General features: G+C 38.8%; 1 protein-coding gene across 3 annotated transcripts; it reads left to right on the forward strand.

Moving 5' to 3' along the window:
• LOC122820943 (zinc finger protein 827-like) lies at nucleotides 1-16708 on the forward strand. Of its 3 annotated transcripts, none has more exons than XM_044098680.1 (9): nucleotides 1-252; nucleotides 2129-2609; nucleotides 4870-5055; nucleotides 5143-5811; nucleotides 7388-7448; nucleotides 7537-7607; nucleotides 9879-9933; nucleotides 11162-11347; nucleotides 12085-16708. In XM_044098680.1, exons 2-9 carry the CDS (start codon nucleotides 2393-2395, stop codon nucleotides 12731-12733), a joined length of 2094 nt encoding a protein of 697 aa, XP_043954615.1. In that variant the 5' UTR covers nucleotides 1-252; nucleotides 2129-2392; the 3' UTR covers nucleotides 12734-16708. The 3 variants fall into 3 exon arrangements, with proteins under 3 accessions (XP_043954615.1, XP_043954614.1, XP_043954616.1); XM_044098679.1 differs by lacking the exon at nucleotides 1-252 and adding an exon at nucleotides 280-645; XM_044098681.1 differs by lacking the exon at nucleotides 1-252 and having other exon boundaries at nucleotides 1694-2609.
• Nucleotides 16709-19087: the final 2379 nt, after the last annotated feature.

Consider the following 19087-nt stretch of genomic DNA (forward strand, 5'->3'; position numbering starts at 1 on the left):
CCTCCATCTGCCCTGCTCGGTGACCGACCCGTCATCCTCAGGAACCGGGAGAAGACGGATCTTCTCCTCGCTTCTCTCCCTTCTACTTTATATAACACTGGATGCAGAAACGGGAGTAACAACGGGAGGGATGGATGAAATGAAGAAGTAAAAACAGGAGATTTAATATGGATGTGATCTATAGTCTATATATAGGCTATGCCCCGGACTGCACCACCGCCACCGCCGCCACCATCTGCCCTCATGGTACCGGTAAGTCACGGAGGGAAAAGCCGGGGATTGACTCGTCCCGGGGCGGGTTGGTCCCGGCTATGACCGGGCGCTGATGCTAACTGACCCGTGAAAATGACTTCTGAGGTCTTGTGAGGTCGGGTTACCGTTCAGCCATGTTGCAGGAGAGGGGGCGAGAGGGAAGAGGAGCGGAGGTGTGTGTGTAACAGTGCGTGTGTGTAACAGTGTGTGTGTGGTCGCGCGCTGACACATGCCCCTGTTCCCGGTAACGAGAGGCAGCGCGAGCGGAAACCGTTAGAGCCGTTCGGAACTGAACATCCCAAAGCCCCGCGAGATGACTTTCTGACTCGGCGTGCCGGGGAGTGCGAGCGCCGTTCAGCCATGTTGCAGCAGGAGGGAGACGGAGGAAGAGAGGTAACCGACCAGCTAACACTCCGGGGGGCTCTGACACCGACCGACCGACCGACCAACACCGACGGGACCGGACGGGAGGGGAGCGAAGAGGAGGGGGGTTGTGGTGAAACTGGTGTCCAGTGGATTCTCGCTCCCCTGCCGGATGCGGCGGCAGCAGCCCGCATGGTGTCGCCTAGAGACAGGGGCGAGAGGCTGAAGGAAACGGGGTCGAGGGTAGCGAGAACACCGAGGCGAAAGAACACAACATGTTCCCGTTATTCTGAGCTATTACGAAAAATTACTTCGTTTTGATGTTCAGTATTTTACTTAAAGCAACATGTTTGGGGTGAATGTTCTCTTTAAATATTTGTGTCTTCTTTAAGAATAAATAATAATTAAAAAAAATGCATAATATTTTATAAATGGAACTTTGTGAAACAATCTGCTTATTTTATTTATTTTTGTGGTTAAAAATATTTTTTTAAACATTTTATTTCGTTGTATTATAGTATTTGCAAATGTTTGTTATAATTTTACAAAATTTGTTTTCTTTAAAAAAAATTACATTTATAAATATTTATTTCTTATTTATTGTGATTTTATGCTTTAAATGCATTGTTTATAATTGTAATAGTGAACTTAACTATATTCTTTGTTTTTTATTTTAAGATTTAACGTACATATTACTTTGTATTTATTTCTGTTAATTGAGTTATTAATCAAATTTTAATAATGTTTTATTTAATCTATGTTGTTTTAAGATTTTTTTACCTTAGCATATTAAATAAAAATTTAATTTGATCTTTTTGCTACTTTTTGAACAATTTTTTTTCTACCAGTTTTTAAAAATTTGCATAATTTACAATCTTTAATTTACATTTTATTTTATTCTGTTCTTTATATTTACCTAATTTGTTAGTTTATCTTAGAAATATATTATTTTATTGATTTAATTAGTTAATAATTTAAATGAAGGGTCATAACGACAGAATGTAAAAAATTTTTTAAAATGATAAATTATTCTATTCTGATTCCTTATTATATTTAGATTTTTATTCCATGTTAGAGTTTAATTGTTATGGGATATTTTTAACATTTTTAAAACAGTATTTTCTGTTTCATGGGTATACAGTTAGTTAAATGTACATATAGTGTCTGCGTGTTTAGGACAGAGGCAGGATGGCAGTCCATGAAGAGATCAAGACTAACAGAGGGTGGCAGGCTGAAGTGACGATTATTGATCGTAATTGATGATTGCTTGTCGGTGGGAAGGTCAGGGCAGGAGATGACACAGCAGGGTTTGTTACTGTGGTGGTAACAGGAAAGATTTATCCTCTTATTATTATTAGGCTCTATCTGTTTAATAATTGATTCATTCACAGATTCACTTTGTTCGTGTTCCTCTTCCACTTTCTCACCCTCGTCCTCCTCCCTGCTCATCTTCCTCTCTCCCCGGCTTCACCTCGCTCCCCTCCATCCGTCTCTCTTCTTCTCTGTCTTTCAGGTCAATGAGAGGCAGCAACAGCTCGCTGTGAAGAGCAAATCCTCCCTCTCCTCTCTTCTCCACCATGATCTCCTCTCTTCCATACGTTAGCCTTCTTATTTTAGCAGCGCTGCCTTCCTCCTCCTCTTCCTCCTCCTCTTTCTCTTCCTCTTCTTTCTCTCTTGCCCTTCTCTTTCTCTGAGTTTTGACTCTTTGATTTTTCCTGTTTTATTTTATTTTTTTGTTTTTTTTCCCGTCAAACACACACGCATACACTCTTGTGAGATGAAGCGTGGGTCGAGTGTGTTGCAGCCTCCCTCTGATGCAGCCAAACGACACACACACCCCGCACTGACAAAGACACACTCCGGTGATGAGGCTTTGTCGATGAGTGAGTGTGACGCGCGCGCCGCAGGTTCGAGTCCCTTCCCAGCAGCCACCTCTCTGTTCAGCCCTGATGTCAGCACCAAGATGGCGTCTGACCTCCTCATCAGGCTTTCAGGTAGTCACACACACAGATTCATTAGTTTACTCCGTGAGCGACGGCTTTCCATCATAAACACATCATCAACAATTGTGAAAACCAACAACATACATTAAATGTTGTCATGTAACGTCGTTAAAATCATCAATGTGTTGTTCAACGTTCCATTTATTATGGTTCAAAAGCAACTCTAATAGGTGGGTTGTTAGCCCTGATTTGAAGGAAATCAGTGTTTCAGCTGTTTTGCAGTTTTCTGGAAGTTTGTTCCAGATTTGGTAAAACAACAACAGTTCTGTTGTTGTTTTACCAACAACAGAACTGTTGTTGGTAACCCATGGAGGGAGAACTAGGGGAACCATAGCAACTGTAAAAAAAGAAAAACACACAAATGTTTAGATTTTTGTCTTTTATCAATTCTATTTATTTTAAATACATTTGTTGAATTTTCTCCAGTCAAACATGATTCTGAGTTTTATCATGTTACTTACATTCTTCACTTGTTTGTTATCCCAAACATTTGTTTTTCTATCCTGTTGATGTTGTTTTTGTTTGGTTGTTTTCAAATGCAATCATATCTAATAATTGTTTTTTTTTTTTATTAAGGCTCAATAAAACTAGAAGTGACGTACAACGGCTGCTGTCATCTTTTCCAGCAGCCGTTGTACAGCGGTAAAACCAGTTGACCAAACAGCGCAGTGCCTGTGGAATGTGACGTAACAATCAGGAGGTTTTTGAAGTGGCTCATTTTCCAGACACCAAAAAACATTTACTTATTGCCAAGAAACGCTTTAAGCACTTTGTTTGTTTTTAGAAGCATTTGAAACCCAACTGGAAGATCTAATTTAGAAATATTTGCAGTATATTTATGTTTAGCGGTAAATATGACTGTGTGTTACTCGGCACATCGATCACAGATTATAATTTGGCATCCAGTGAGGCTAATGCAACAGTGTAGTAAAAGTAAGAAAGGAGGGATTAAAAACAGATTAAAGATTAAAAACTGCTTCGACTTCATTGATAAAACAATATCTAAGCACCAAACTGTTATCTTGAAAGTTATATTTATGGAGTTTAGAGGGCCAACGCTACAGTGTGCTGGATTTGGCCCCTGCACCGCGAGTTTAACACACATGATTTAAAGAAGCAGAAAAAGCTCTGACTATAGAGAAGGTGTTAAAACTCATTAAAATTTGGGCTATCTGGGCAAAGAGAAGCTTAACCTGTCAACATGTCTGCTGCAGAGCGGCAACACATGGGGAGGAATTGGGAAAAGTTACCTGACTTAATGAAATTTTGCTGACTCCGAGGTCCAAGTGCAGCCAATTTATTCCAGCTGTAACTGAAAAACGATCCGGCAGACAGGCAAAGCAGCAGCAACCATCGAAGAAAGCTGTCATCTCAATGAATGAGCACATGCAAATTCTTCTGACTTATAAAGGATTAGGGGGAAATCTTTAGTACAGAGTGGCATTTTTTTGGCAAGCCGTTAAATTACCAAACCTAAAATAATCTAAAATTATTTCATCACCCAAACCTCCAGGATCCAGAAACGTTCCCTAAAACTAGCAGAAGAACGCTGTCTGATTATTTGTATTCTCTGCCCAGCCAAGTTGGATTCTTTGAGCTTTGGAAAGCTACTGAATTTATTTGGAATATTGCACAACTTTTCACACAACTTTAACTTTTTAACTATTTTGGATAGAAAGTGGAAAGATAGTGGATGGAGACAAATACATGGATCGTTAATTAGAGAAGCAGATGAGAGATTCAGTGGATAACTGTTAACTGTCTTAATGGTTCAGACACCAAATATACCTTAATATGCATTAATACATGCAGTGGAAACCATGTTAGCACTACAACAGAAACTAATGTCAAGTTTTCCTTATTTCTGCCTTTAATCATTCAGCCAATCAGCACCAAGATTTACCACAAGTCTTCAGAAGTCAAAGGTTAAGAGTTGGCGGTGTACCCCCAACAGGCCGGTCTACCACAGGATAAATGGTCAATGATGGCAACTTTAACATCTACATTACAGTCTGGTGGGACAATAAAGACTACATTTAAAATTAAAATCAAATTAATAACAAAATGAAAGAAAAAATCTGATGACAACCACAAATTAAAAAAGCATCATTTGGGTGAAGTGGAATAAAATCCCAGTAAACTTTATGCTATCACCCTATTATGTCATGGTATCGTCAGGATCTCTGCTGACCTTTGGCCTTTCAGGGGTCAAGTCTGTCCTGTCAGCTGAACTCTCTCTCACTCCCTCCAGAGGCCACCCAGAAGGCCCAGGTGCATCCTGGGAGCCAGGAGGAGGCGGAGCAGCAGGACGAACCGGGCGTCGCCCTGTCGCCGGACGGTCCCGGTGCGAGTCCCGAGCCGCCGTCGCTGACCCACACCCCGGAGGGAAACGCCGTCACAGACACCCTGGCCTCAGACCTGCTCAGGAAACTGGCAGGTAGAGGCAGACTGACAATCGTTACAGAAACGTCACCATGTTCACAGATAATAAAGAACACTTTGTCATGTTTTCCTGGTGTTACAGAGCGCCAGGATGTCAGCGGCCACATGTTGAGGCTCAAAGAGGAAGAGGAGCCTCTGGAGGTCGACGCCATGACCCCAAGTCAGCTGGTCGTCAAGGAGACGACTCATTCCACCTTAAGGATGACGAACCACCATCTCTTCAATGTAAAACCAGAAAACCAGTTCCTCACCAGGAGTAACCCAGCTGAACAGTTGCTGCCTGGAGCCAACATGGTGGACCAGTACAGCTTTGGTCTTAATGCAGGAGATGGATTTTCTTCCTCCGACCCAGCAGACTGCTTCTTGAACGCATCAAACGCTTTTCAGTTTCAGGTGAAACTGGAGGATTGTTCAGCTCCTGAAACCGCAGTGGAGGACCTCCTTCATCCCAGAGCCAAGACGGACGACCTTCGTCCTGTCAAAGCAAAGATTTCAGAGAAACCGTTCAATGGAGCTAAGATGAGCAACAAGATTTTCTCTAGTATCACTAAGGAGAGCCAGTTTCCTTCAGCGGCCATGTTGGAGAACGGGGTTGTATCTGGAGCCAAGATGGCCGCTCAGGTTTTCTCTGGAGCAAAAATAGAGGAGCACTTTCTCTTTGGAGCCAAGATGGAGGACGAGTGCCTCAGAGCGGTCCTGTGGCAGGACATGTCCGTCAACCTGGCCTCCACGCTACTGCATCAGCTCTCCGGTAAGCTAATTAATCACTGGTCGTTTTCAGGTCAATATGTTGCTTTGCTTCAGATATAGAGCAACTTTTATTCTCCAGGGTCAATGTGAACTCAAGTGCAACCCTGAAATGGAAAACTTGAAAGAAAACAGTTACTGACTGCAACAAACTGCAGTTAAGCTGATGAATTTAATGTCTGGTTAAATTCACTGTGACACGACGGTGATATTCTGGTTTGATCAGGAGTCAAAGATTTAACTGACACAAATGGAGATCAGAACCAAAATCAGGAGAAATTGGATGTAGAAATGTAAATAAATTAAATTACATTGGAGTTTTATCTTTTTCTATTGGGAATGCCCATGTTTTAGCTTATTGATCCGATATTGATAACCAATGTTTGCTTCCATCTTGCTGCCATTTAAGTTTCATTAGGGGGAGGGGCTGGTCATGTGACATTGATAGTGATGCAGCAAAGGATTGTGGGGAGTTTAACTGAATCAGAGACCCAATGAGGTTGGGTTTTTTTTGGCAAAATGGTAGGGAGATATATATAATTCAGTAAATATCAGGAATAACTCTGATATTAATGTTGGATATCGATATCTAGCCAGTATCTTTACTTTCTATAATTTATCATGATAATTGATAAAAATTGTGAACTACCAAGAGAAATAAACCAACTTGTAGAAGGTTCAGCACCTGGAGATCTTTGGTTTGTGCTGTTTGCTTGTTCTTGTCACAAAACAGAGTAACCTTGATACAACCTGACATCATAACATGTCAGAAAACAAAGAAAAACTCAAATTACGCCCAGTTCAGCTGAGCGATATGGTAGAATAATATACCACGTGTAGACGTCACAAACGTCACAAACGTTACAAACGTTACAAACGTCACAAACGTCACAAACGTCACAAACGTTACAAACGTTACAAACGTCACAAACGTTACAAACGTCACAAACGTCACAAACGTCACAAACGTCACAAACGTTACAAACGTCACAAACGTCGCAAACGTTTCTGCCTATTGATAATTATTCTTTTTTTTCTTTAAATATCTGATATATTATTGCCATGATCTTTCCTTGAAACTGCTGTGCAAGTTACTCAGTATGTCGTTGCTAGGTAACCAAAGGCTGAGTGAGTTGCTAGGTAACCAAAGGGTGAGTGAGTTGCTAGGTAACCAAAGGGTGAGTGAGTTGATTCCACAAATCTAGCTTAGATTAGTGAGAGGTTGTGAGAGCGGCTAAATCTCCCAGAATGCTGTGCGGTTGTGGATCAGAGTCAGTGAAATTATTGAACATTTTATTGAATGTATTATCTATTGATATCGATCACGTGTCGATCACGGCAGATATTGTTATTGAATTATTTTCCCAGCTTAGCTCAAATGTTACTGTAAGACAATTAAAAATCATTCTGGAAAAACACGTCAACTTTGATTGGCATCGATCGGAGCTCAAAGATCCAAATAACAGCAGAGAAAGTTGACAAAATCAATCAAAGCATTATAAACCTGCTGGTGAAAGAACACATGATGTCTGGGTTTTAATTGATGAGTTATGAAATAACTTTTTCTTGGTCGTCAACAGAGAAGGTCAGTAAGTCCAGCTGTCAGCAGGTGGAGCGGATGGCTCCGCCCATCAGAAGCAGGTAGCATAAATAATTCCTACAGATAACCTCACCATAAATAAATAAATCTCAGTCATGAAACTGACTCTGTCTGTCGTCGTCTTTGTAGTCCTGCTCTGAAGATCAACATGGACCACGTCCCTTCCTCTCCACTGCTGAGCTCCAGAGAAACCCTGCATGGTAACAAAACTCTGTTTTGGTTTGTTTAGCTTTTATTTACCAGCAGAACCAACCCGACAGGAACCAGGCCAATATTTCTTTAAGAGATACCATCAGTATGGTACAATCCAGACCAATGAGCCCTGGTTGGGTTTTGGTATTTATGAATGTTATTCACTTTAACATGAACTAATCCTGATGTTTATCTGAGATCTGGTTTGGGGAAGTGTTGGTGAAACCCAATAGGCCTGTCAGAACGGGCAGAACAGAAACACAACAGAAAGGTCTGCTATTCTCACAGTTTGGTGTTTTGGTTTTATGTTTAATTTCTGCGTATATTATTGTTAGGCACGTGTTGACATTAAGTCTGTTGTGTCCCAGAAATTACTGCGATAAGCCATTTTTAATTAATATAATAATAATAATAATGATATATTAATGCAAGTTCATTCTCTCAAAATCTGAGTATCTACAGAAGATATAACTGCTGGACCATCAGGCATGAAAACAGCCGCCCATCCTCAGGTCTCTTTCTGCCACAGCTGTTCCACATCTCCTCTGATTGCCTCACCTGGTTCCGATCCCGATCTCCACTCCTTTTCTCAGTATATCATCTGTTACTTTCAAAAGGGTTTATTGTTTGTGACAATCATTGTAAGTCTTTATGTTTAAATTATTAAAAATTCTCCTCTTCGCCACTCTTCGTCATTCTGGTTCCAACTAAAACCAAACCCAAAAAAGACCAGTTTGGCTCAGTAACAGCCTGATTGGATCTAGTTAGACCTTTTGTTGTTCTCATAGAGATTACCCACCTGTTTCTGCAGATGATATTCACTGATAAAGCAGTAGTGTTTTCATTTGAATGCAACACAAACACACACTAATGGTGCAGGTCACAGCACCGTCAGGTTTTCCTTCAGGATGCGTAGGTCTCTCTCTGTTGATAGCAGTCTCTTGGCTCTGTTTTCTTTTAATTAGACATTTAATTAAACATGGAGTCAACATCGTCACTCACGTGTCTCACCTGCCACTCCCGACCTTATTTTGAATAATAAAAAGTGACACTCTGCCAGAAACGAGGGCTAAGGAGAGCTGAAATATTGATGGAAGTGAATTTAAAGTGAAAGCAGGTTCACCAAGGGAACTGTGGGAGATTTAAACAGGTTTTATGAAACGGAAAAACAGAAGAAGAAAGGTGAATCTATAAGACGATGATTAGCAGAGTGTAAGACAGAGAGATGATGCTTCAGGGATCGATGTTTAAGATAATGTCTCTTTGTTGGACCCAAATCCTTCCTCCTCTCTGTCAAACCGTCTTTGGTTCTTTGTGTTAATTGAATCATGACAGAAAATCAGAACAAAAAGAGAAATAGATGGATGGATGGATGGATGATGGATGGATGAATATGATGGATGGATGGATAATTGGAGGGATAAATGGTGGATGATGTTGGATGTTTTGTCAGCAGTTTTATAACCAATCAGGTTGTCGGTTGTATTTCTTCCGTCTCTAGATAAATCCATGAATCGTTTAAATTATCAGTTTGTTTATTTCCCGTGTTTTCTGTTCTGTTTTTTCTTCTGTTTGTTCTGGTTTTTCTCATGTTTTCTGTTTTTTTCTCATGTTTTCTGTTTTTTTCTCATGTTTTCTGTTTTTTTCTCGTTTTCTTTTCTTTCTCATGTTTTCTGTTTTTTTCTCATGTTTTCTTTTTTTTCTCATGTTTTCTTTTCTTTTTCATGTTTTCTGTTTTTTCTCATGTTTTCTGTTTTTTTCTCTTGTTTTCTGTTTTCTCGCGTTTCCCCGATAAGCTGCCGTCTCCTTTTCGTGCCAAATCTTCCTGACTGGTCAGCATTTAAAGAACGCCTGACCCAGTGAACCCGGCTCGCATGCAGATAGTTTTCACGCCTTCCTCATGTGTGAAATCCGAAGTGCGGACTGGAGCAGGTTCAGACGGAGGACTTTGTTAATAATTATCCTCTGTCAGATTCCCGTCTGATCCGACACGTCGTCATAAAAACTGCCAGGGAATTTGTTCCTCCAGTCGCCTGCAGTGGTTTTACTGTCGCTCTGATTGGTGATGTTATTGGTTTTTAATGACCGTCTTCTGCTGCGCTGCTGTTGTTTGTGTTATGGATTAATGGACGCTTTGCCCTTTGGCTTTATAATAAAGATGCTAGGGAAGTTATATTACCTCGTCAACGCAGGTTTGACAACAATAACTTCACATCATTAATCCACTCATTCATGAATCTGTTTGCAGGATTATGAACATATTTCCTTTTTCTCTGCAGAAACACAAACCAACATCGTTAGAGATCAAACCTCGGGTTCTTCGTACTTCTTCAGGTAATTTTTATATATTCTGTCCTTCCAGGAATCATAAAATAAAGCAAAATAAATTAGATTTGTCATTTTTATTACTGGACTTAATTTAGTAAATCATTTAATTCCCTCATTTAGGTTTATATGTTCCATTATTCCTCATTTTTTAGGGTTTTAATAGTTTTGATTTAACTTTATTTCTATGAATCAGAATGTAAAAAATTGCGTTGAACTTAATGTCATTAAATCAATATATGCCGTGCTTTATCTCAATGTATAAGTGTTAATGCATTTATCAAATACAACCCTAATGAAATCCAAACCAGTCAACATTTTAACCTTAAACTACAGAACAGACAAGTGCATTAGCGAGTTGAAGCTAAACCCCCAGTAAATGGAAAAGCTTCCCTGTTTACATATTTATTTATTCTAAATCTGAAGGTTAAAACGGTATTAAATAGATCAATGCTTTTCACAAAACAGAAGATCCCTGATCTGTTGCAAAAACTGTCAAAAACTAAAAAAAAGGTATTCATATACATTTAAACTGCATTCATAGCCAAGAAGTGTTGCTCTAGTTGCAGATAGAGCAACACTATCTTATGGTTTAGAGTTTGAATTGAGAGTTTGTTTAAAGCACAAATACACAATAAAATACATTTCAAATTATTGAAATATAGAACAGGTTTGTTTTTTTACATCATTTACAGGAATAATAGGCAGTAGCAAAATGTTTATTAGCTATTCTGTTATATTTTATAGTATATATGGTTAGCACAGTGCTAGCTCTAGTAAATAAACATTTTACAACAGTATTTAAATCTATAAAATACCTAATATTACTTCTATATCATGTAGTGTTAGTTGGTGTATTCAGCCTAATCGTCCAGGACGAGCAGTGAAATCTCCTGGTTTTACTTTTTACTTTTGTACGTTACAGAAATATGTTGTGAATTAATATTGATATTAATATCACCTTTACGAGACCCAGAGCCCATGTAGTTCTCGGCTCCATTTGGGTCCAGTTGGTGCTGCAACGTTTTATTTAAATTATGAGCCCACTACAATATCATCTGCATAGCGCAGAACTCACTAGTAAGGATTACTGAGTTAGAGGCTGATTTTGGACAAAAGACTCGATGTAAGCTGTCAGTCAGATATAACTCATGAAAGACACAACATTTATGAATCTGTTACCATGGCAACAGCCTGTTTTAGTTAGTAAATAATTTTACCTTCTCGTCCACTTTAGGTGTCACGTGTGCGGCTTTGAGACGGAGGGCCACGCCCTTTTCAAGAGTCACATGACGGAGCACCGCCAGTGGGAACACGGCTCCTTCTCGCTGCACTGCTGCAGGTGCGACCATTCGACCAATCAGGAGGCAGAGATGATGGCCCATGTGGACACGCACATACACGGCGACATGGGAGAAATGAGGTCAGTATGTAGTTCATTATGTTTTTATTTTATTTTCAGAAAACAAAGATGTTTAAACATTTTATAACAAAATAGTAACAACTTTTCAAGTTTATTTATGGTTTTTGTAGCTTATTGTTACATCATGAAGGTTTATGGGCTTCAAATTTTACCTAAATGTATCAAATATTTGACGCATTTAATATAAATAAGAACTTATATTTTTTAGGTACAAAGAAATGTGAGTTGTCACAAATAATTTGGAGTTACGATCCACACAGTCCAAAAACAAAAAATATTTTCAGGTATTTTTCCCCAGTTTTAGTGCAAATACATTAAATACGTTAGTACTTGGAATCAGATAAAACTAAACTACAAGTAACTTTTCAACAAGACACAGGAGCTTGTTTTGAGTGAATATTGATGAAAAGTTGCAGATTTCTTCATTTGTAATACGGTAAAAACATCTTGTTTCCTAAACTATTTAAATTGCTTTGAGAAAGGCATTTGGTTGGTTGGCCTGAAAATAAATGCACGCCGCACTTTTGAGATTTAATCTCAGAAAGATAATCAATAACATTTCAGCAACAAGACAGTCCCACATAAGAACACAAAAATAAAACACAGCCACTAACTGAGGAACCAGAAATGAAAATAAATCTGAGTTTGTCTGATTTTCTGTCAGATTAAATCCTAAATAAAGACGTTAAAGTGACAGAGTTCATAACATTCGGCTGTGGATGTTTCTCATCGTCCAGACGCCCGGCCCCTCTCCCCGCCGCCCCCAGCCGAGCTCTGCCGGTCGCCGTGGCAACACAGCCGGAGCAGAGCACCTCAGAGCATCGCTGCCGCATCTGCCAGAGGTCGTTTCCCGGGCAACCGGAGCTGCTGGCCCACTTCCAGGGTCATCGCCAGGGCAACCAGTACCGGTGCGACCGCTGCGGCCACCTGACGCGGACGGCCAACAAGCTGGTGGAGCACGTGCGCGTCCACACGGGCGAGCGGCCGTTCACCTGCGACCTCTGCCCCTACAGCGCCAAGCGGCGGGACAGTCTGCGGCTGCACTGCAAGGTGAAGCACGCTAACGCCAGCGCTAACGCCGGCGCTAACGCCGACGTGCACACGCACCGGACCTACGCCCCCCACGGAGACGGTCAGCGCTCCAGCAAACACGTCCGGCGGCTGCACACCGCCTCCTCTCTTCCTCGCCCTGCTGCTCCTCCTCTTCCTCTGCTGCAGCCGCTGCTCTCCGACTGCACAGGATGGAGGGATTTATCTCCTCTCCTCCCCATCACAACACTCATCTCTCTGAAACCTCGCTCCTATTTCTCCTCCTCCTCCTCTTCCTCACCGCCCTGCTCCAACAAACACTCCTTCCTGGGTTACCTCGGCCTCACTTCTTTGTAAATGTTTGCTCTCCTCTCATCCTCCCTTCCTTCTGTCCGTCCTCTGGACTATAAAGCGATGGATGTAAAGTCACCCAGCACTACGTATGAGAATGTCAAACAGCGCTCACATAGGGAATGTTTTCTATTTATTCTACTTTTGCATTAAGCTCGTGGTTTTGCCTGCTTTACTCCTTCATATAGCCACTCTACTCTTAGCTAGGTGACCGTGGGACATATTTATCTATCGCCCGTCTCTCTTCCTCCAGAAATACTGAACCTAAAGATCCGGATTATTTCATAGTGAAAAACAGGTTTATTTGGATGAAAAACCTTTCTGAATGAAGTCTGGTTAGTCACTGAAGGAAAGGTCAGATTAGATCAGAGGAGATGGTTCCGGTTTACAGAGAATCAACATTTTTTTAAGTTCGTCTTTCAGAGAAGAAAAAGTTATCATGAAGTTTGTGACGTTTAGACAGCAGCTGCTTGGCATAAAACAAACTTCAGGCCTCACAATCACATGAAAAAGATAATTACTTATATTTTATAAAGAACATTTTCAAACAAAAATCACAGTTTTAATGTTTAGAACTACGATGGAGTATAAAAAATATTAAATTACAAGAATAAGGTCATAATAACTCGAGAATAAAGTCCAAATATTACAAGAGTAAAATTATGAAATACAATTTTATTCTCCTATTATTGCGAGATATTAAAGTTGGAATAGTATGAGAATAAAGTTGTATTAATAAAACTGTAATAATACAGCAACATAGTTGTAATAATAGAAAAATAAAGTTGGACTCTAATGTGAATAAAGTTGAAATAATTTGAGAATAAACTGGGAGAAATGTTTGAGTAATATAGTAATAATAAAAGATTAAATTCAGAATGATACAATAAAAAGTCTTTATAAATCGAGAATAAAATTGGAGTAATAAAAGTGAACAATGTGAAAACAAAATCATATTAATACGACAACAAAGTCAGAATAATTTGAGAATAATGTTGTAATAATATGATAAAATGTTAATTACCTCTTTATGCCATAACTGTATGTTTCTAGTGTAATGACCAACTTTCTGTTTGTTTTCGTCTCATTTTGTGTGAAGTCGCCTCCAAACTTACTGCCTGATTTTTATTTCTTCTTAACTTTAACTTGAAATCAAGATAAAAATCTTTTTAAAAACTTTTTTCTCCTTATTGGCTAAAATCCAAAGTAAAAATTTTAATCCTCTTTTAGTTAAATGTTCCATTAGTTAATTACTATATCACTCATTAAGGGCTAACTATCATTATTTAAGATAACTGGTATAATCAAATCCAGGAAGTGCTTTTATTTTTATTGTCAGCTGTAGTTTTTCTACTTCCTGTTGGGAGTTTCAGTCCATCGCCTTCTCTTTGTCGCTCCAGGATTTTTAAGGATTCGTTGTTTCTGGAGGACGGTGATGAAACTTCTGATACCTGTGTTGTGTATTGATGATGTATTTGTGTTTACATAACAACATGAGGCTCTACGGAGTACAAAACATCTCGAAAGTTGCACTAAAATGTTGGTTTTCTGAGACGAGAGAGGAATCACTTTAGACATCTCTTTATTTTATTACAATCACTGAAACACTCAAAAAGCCAAATAAACCCACATATTTACATTATATCCCATTCTAACAGTTGATTAACGGTTTAATTAAATATATCAGGAATCATAGAAACACGAACAAATGGGCGGACTTAATCAAAGTTAAGATATTTCCAACCTGAACGAAGCAAAAAAACAAACATCATATCTTTTTAAACCCTGTTATTTTATGAAAGAGTTGATCGAAACATGGAGGATTGTGCAATTTACTTTTTTGCATATTTTTATTTATAGATTTATTCACATGACTTTATTATTAAGGCATGACAGGAAGTGATTCTTCCCCCAGAGAACAATCACTTGATTTGCTTTATTATTTTTCAAAAACCTGGCGGTGTGTTGAGCGTGAATAAATACAGAAAGTAACTGTTTTTGTATTTTTCTAACTCAATATTTTATTGAAAAAAAGCAAAAGACAACACACCAGATGACAAACTTTATTTTTTAAATGTAATTTTCTTTAATTATTCACATCTTCTGAATTCAACAGGAAGACGAGCATATTTTTAATGAGATAAAACAGAAAAACAATTGTTAGACTTGTAATTTACTCTTTAATTTAAAATTATGTGGAATCACTGAAGACAAAAGCAAAAATTAGCTTTAAATGGTTATAATCTTTAAGCCTTATTCAGTCATGAAGATTTCTGAAACACGTTTTGTAAAATAAAACATACATGTTCAATTCAGGTTTATTGTATTACACCCATTCACATTCAACTTAATTCATGTTAATACTTAATCTTAATCTGCTGCTGCTTTGTGTCGTTCCATGTATTCTGGGATTTTTTAAAAACACTTGAGGTGTTTGGTCTAAACATGAGGAACGTCAGGTCCTGTGATGTCTTTAAATGTCTGCATGTTGTGTTTTTATGAAAGTTTCTGAGGTCAAAGTTCAGGTACATTAGCGAGAAATTCACAGTGTCCTGCTGGATCATGACCGGGGACGAAACGTTTCCCTGATATTTAAACATCTTGTTTTATTTTATTTGTCAAAATAAAGGATCAGCTGGCCATCTGGGAATTATATTAAAATATTATATGAGTGCCCTCAAGTGATTAAATAAGGATTCACCAAATTTATACACCTTTCATTATAACTAGAACAGATCAGCAACATTTACCAGTCAAAGAGCCACTTTTCCCCTCGCTGCTACAAAATAAAACTTTCCTGGAGCTGCTGGATTTGCCTGTGATCCACCTTCCGGAGCTAAACCAAAAATTAGCTACATATTAGCAGAATTATGCCGAACAGTAATCAACACTAACCAATATGCAATGCTTTTATTCATCGGTTGCAATTTATTTTTTAAAAATCTATTTAAATTTAATTTTGCTAACTTTCTTTCCAAGTTAGCGCTAAAGGAAAAATAGCTAGCTGTTAGCTCATTAGCTAATCATGCCCCCACTAATGGCTACCAACTGATGTGAAATGGTTGCATCCATTGGTACCTCAAAATAGCACCTTAAAGTTTATCTTGAAAATTTTGATTAGGGGGAAAATATATGCTAAACATTTTCAATGTTAGCAAAAATGCTAAATGAAAAATTAGCTAGCTGTTTCCGTAATAGGAAGTGTGCCTACCACTAAATCTTTGTTTCAATATCTGGTGTGTTGTCTATTTGCTGTTTTTATGGATTTAAATAACTTATTTTGTTTGATATGTGAGAATCAGTTTGTTTTCTGTAATCCAGGCAGAAAAATACATTTAAATTTTGACATTTAGTTTTGCATTTTTTTGGCTTCCAAATTTAACCTAAACTAAGATTCAAGCTTGGATGAAGTTCAACTGCCCTTAAAATACCTTTACGTACCAAAAGTTTGTATTCTTTTTGCCTTTTTAAACTTCATTTTCATGTTTAGACTGAATGTAACGCGGCTTTTCTGTGACCCAGCATGTCGGACCAACAGGTTCGTAATGAAATTACTCACCTAAACAGGAACAGCCTTCCTCGCTCCCTGAAAACAGGACGTGATTATATGAATGTTTCAGCTCACCACGTTTTACTGCTTATGTTGTTGTGGTTTGCTCCAGATTCATGAGATGCAATCTGAATATTTCTAAGCTTTTTATTTATTAATGTTTTTGTTGCACAGTGCGCATGTGCAGAAGAGACAATAACGTGCAGAAAGGACGAGACAAACCTGCACACCGGTGTTTTAATATGAAATCTAATCAATGGTGCTGGACTCTGCACGTCTCTTTTTTAAACACTTTATTTACTCACAGATGCATGAAATAGTAGAAACATTTTGTCTGTGGTTCACCTTTCATTTCCTGGGTTTCTCTGCTGTATCCTGTGACTGTTTGCTGCTGCGATGATCAATAATAAACTTTAATTTCATCCGGCTCACCTCTGCTCCCGGGTCCTTCCCTGCTCAGGTCTCGTGACTTTCTGATCGCGTTGCCGTGGATAAAGTGGGTGTTAAAGGCTGCAGTGATCTCATCAGATGACGCCGCGGAGCCGCCATGCGCTCCGGGCCGAGCAGAAAAAACGGTTCCGGCATTTATCTGCAGGCGGAGGGGAAGAAAAACGGATCGTTTCCAGAGACAAACCGGGATGAAGGTCACGCACCGCATTCACCAGGCGAGTGGGAGGATGAGTGTCAGCCGCCATGGGTCCTGTCCCCCTCCTCGCCCGTTGCCATGGCGACCTGGCATGCTGTAGAACCGAGCCGCGGCGCTCCGCCGCGCACAAAGGTCATTATTAGATCTGAGGAAATGGCACCGAAGGAGGAAGAAGGTGGAGGAGGAAGCTCAAGATGGAAGAAACGCCACATGTCTCCGACAGAGTGTGAGGGTCACTGTAGGGAGGGAGACAAGGAGGACATTTTGAGAATTAGCTCGGAAAAATTCTAGAAAATTTGCAAGAAAGAAAGAAAAAAAGAAAAAAACAATGCACAGTCTTAGATTAATCTAAAAAAATGTCTTAGAAATAAATCTGAATTTTCTGACCAACCAAAGTGAAAAAAATTGTGAGGAAAAAATATACAGAAGAAATTAATTTCTGAGTTCCAAAAGTTAAAAATTTGCTAGAAAAAAAACAGATTTTTTTTTTTTTAGATTAATCTACATAAAACTTTTTTTTGTCCAACTTTGGGAACTTTTCTGAGTTTCTGAGTGAATACCTGAACTTTGACCCCAAGCCCAGGAGAAGCTGAAGAGGAAGCTTTGCTAATGCAGAGACAATAAACTTTTCCTCCATCAATCATAGTGAGCAAGGAACGTATCCCCTACTCTAACATCTTTCTAACTATGGAATATCGTCTCTGCTGCATTAATAACAGTTTCTTACTGCCAGCATGAAACTGGCAGCATTTCTCTTCGGGAGAAATAAAGTAGTTTCTATCTGAACTGGGTTATGTTTTTTAGTATAATAAAATTTCGACCTGAGTTGACAGAAGTGCTCATTTCCAAATGATGATTTCAGTTATTAAAGGCAGAAACTTCTGGTTGTGTCTATAAAAACACTTTAGTAGGACATGAGTCGACATTTCTGTGGAGAATTGCATTGAATTAGCTACAGTTCAGACTTTGGCTAGGCCACTACAAAACCTCCTTCTTTATTTGAGCATGTTATTATTAAATCATAAACTGTCTAAAAACTTTATCAGAACCTTTTATCGTTGCAGTAGTTCATACAGTTGTGCTAAGTGTCTTAGTTGATCATCTTTCTCAACATGATGGGAAACCCAGATTATTGATCGAAGATCCTCGTGTCCCGCCTTGATGCCGGTTAGCTAACCGCTGTAGAAAAAGTTTTCTAGACGTTTCCATATGTACAGCCCGCTGCATGTCCTCATTATCGTCCCCCTGCTGACCCCATAAATTATAGATTAAATAAGCCAGCAGTGTGTTTGAATCGGCTCCTGCTGCACGGCTCAGTAGCAGAAGGTCGTTATCCAGACTAATCATCCAAAACACCGTTTCAGGAATTTGTGAATGAATCCTACAGTTTTTTGTTATTAATATCAACTGTATAAGTTAAAAACTTTTAGAAATTGTTTAAAAGATTGAAATGTCGTGGTTTCCTTACTTTTAAAGGCATGTTTTATTAATTTAATATCATCCATACACAAGAAAAGGTGCTACTGGACATCTAAGAAATTGAACAAAAGTAGCAAAAAATTAAATTCAAACACATTTTATTTATCCCAAAAGGGAAATTAAGTGTTGCTGAAACTCATATTGATTAAAAATTATTCAAAGAATAATGGAGATGGTGATGCTGTGGAGAGCAACAATTTCCAACAATCTCCAGTAGCAGTCAGTCTCGCGACAAATCTCAAGAAGCCCCTGACTGAAGACTAAAATATATTTAACATTAAGATGTCCCAGATGACATCATCAGTTATTAGTTAGTTCTGATAATCTACCTCCTTTGCTTCTGCCGCTCCTCTTTAAATTTCTGTCTGATCGTGTGGTTAGAAAGATGTTGGAGTAGGGGATATTATCATTTCCTATTGGTTGAGAGAATATCCACAACAGAGGGCTTTTAAAAGTAATTTAATGGTTTTTCTTTTAATCTTACTAAAAATACTTGGTAGGATTGTGTGTTTTTGCAGTGTAAGTGCCTCTTGGAATTTTTGACCTCTGGTTTTGACCTTTGTTTGACTCAAGCATGGCTAAATAAAAAAATTAATTTGTCTTTTCTTACAAGAGACATGTTTATAATCCATCTTATATAAATAAATGAGCATTAGAACTTGAATCCAATGTGATTTTTCCACTG

Source organism: Gambusia affinis, linkage group LG18 (assembly GCF_019740435.1).
Source record: "Gambusia affinis linkage group LG18, SWU_Gaff_1.0, whole genome shotgun sequence".
Classification (NCBI taxonomy): domain Eukaryota; kingdom Metazoa; phylum Chordata; class Actinopteri; order Cyprinodontiformes; family Poeciliidae; genus Gambusia; species Gambusia affinis.

Bases quoted from the DNA above. Each gene is read 5' to 3' on its own strand.
- LOC122820943 (XM_044098680.1), top strand. From the start codon at position 2,393: ATGAAGCGTGGGTCGAGTGTGTTGCAGCCTCCCTCTGATGCAGCCAAA. The intron at 7,449-7,536 runs GTAGCATAAATA...TCGTCTTTGTAG, and splicing joins GCTCCGCCCATCAGAAGCAG to TCCTGCTCTGAAGATCAACA. The intron at 7,608-9,878 runs GTAACAAAACTC...TTTTCTCTGCAG, and splicing joins CTCCAGAGAAACCCTGCATG to AAACACAAACCAACATCGTT.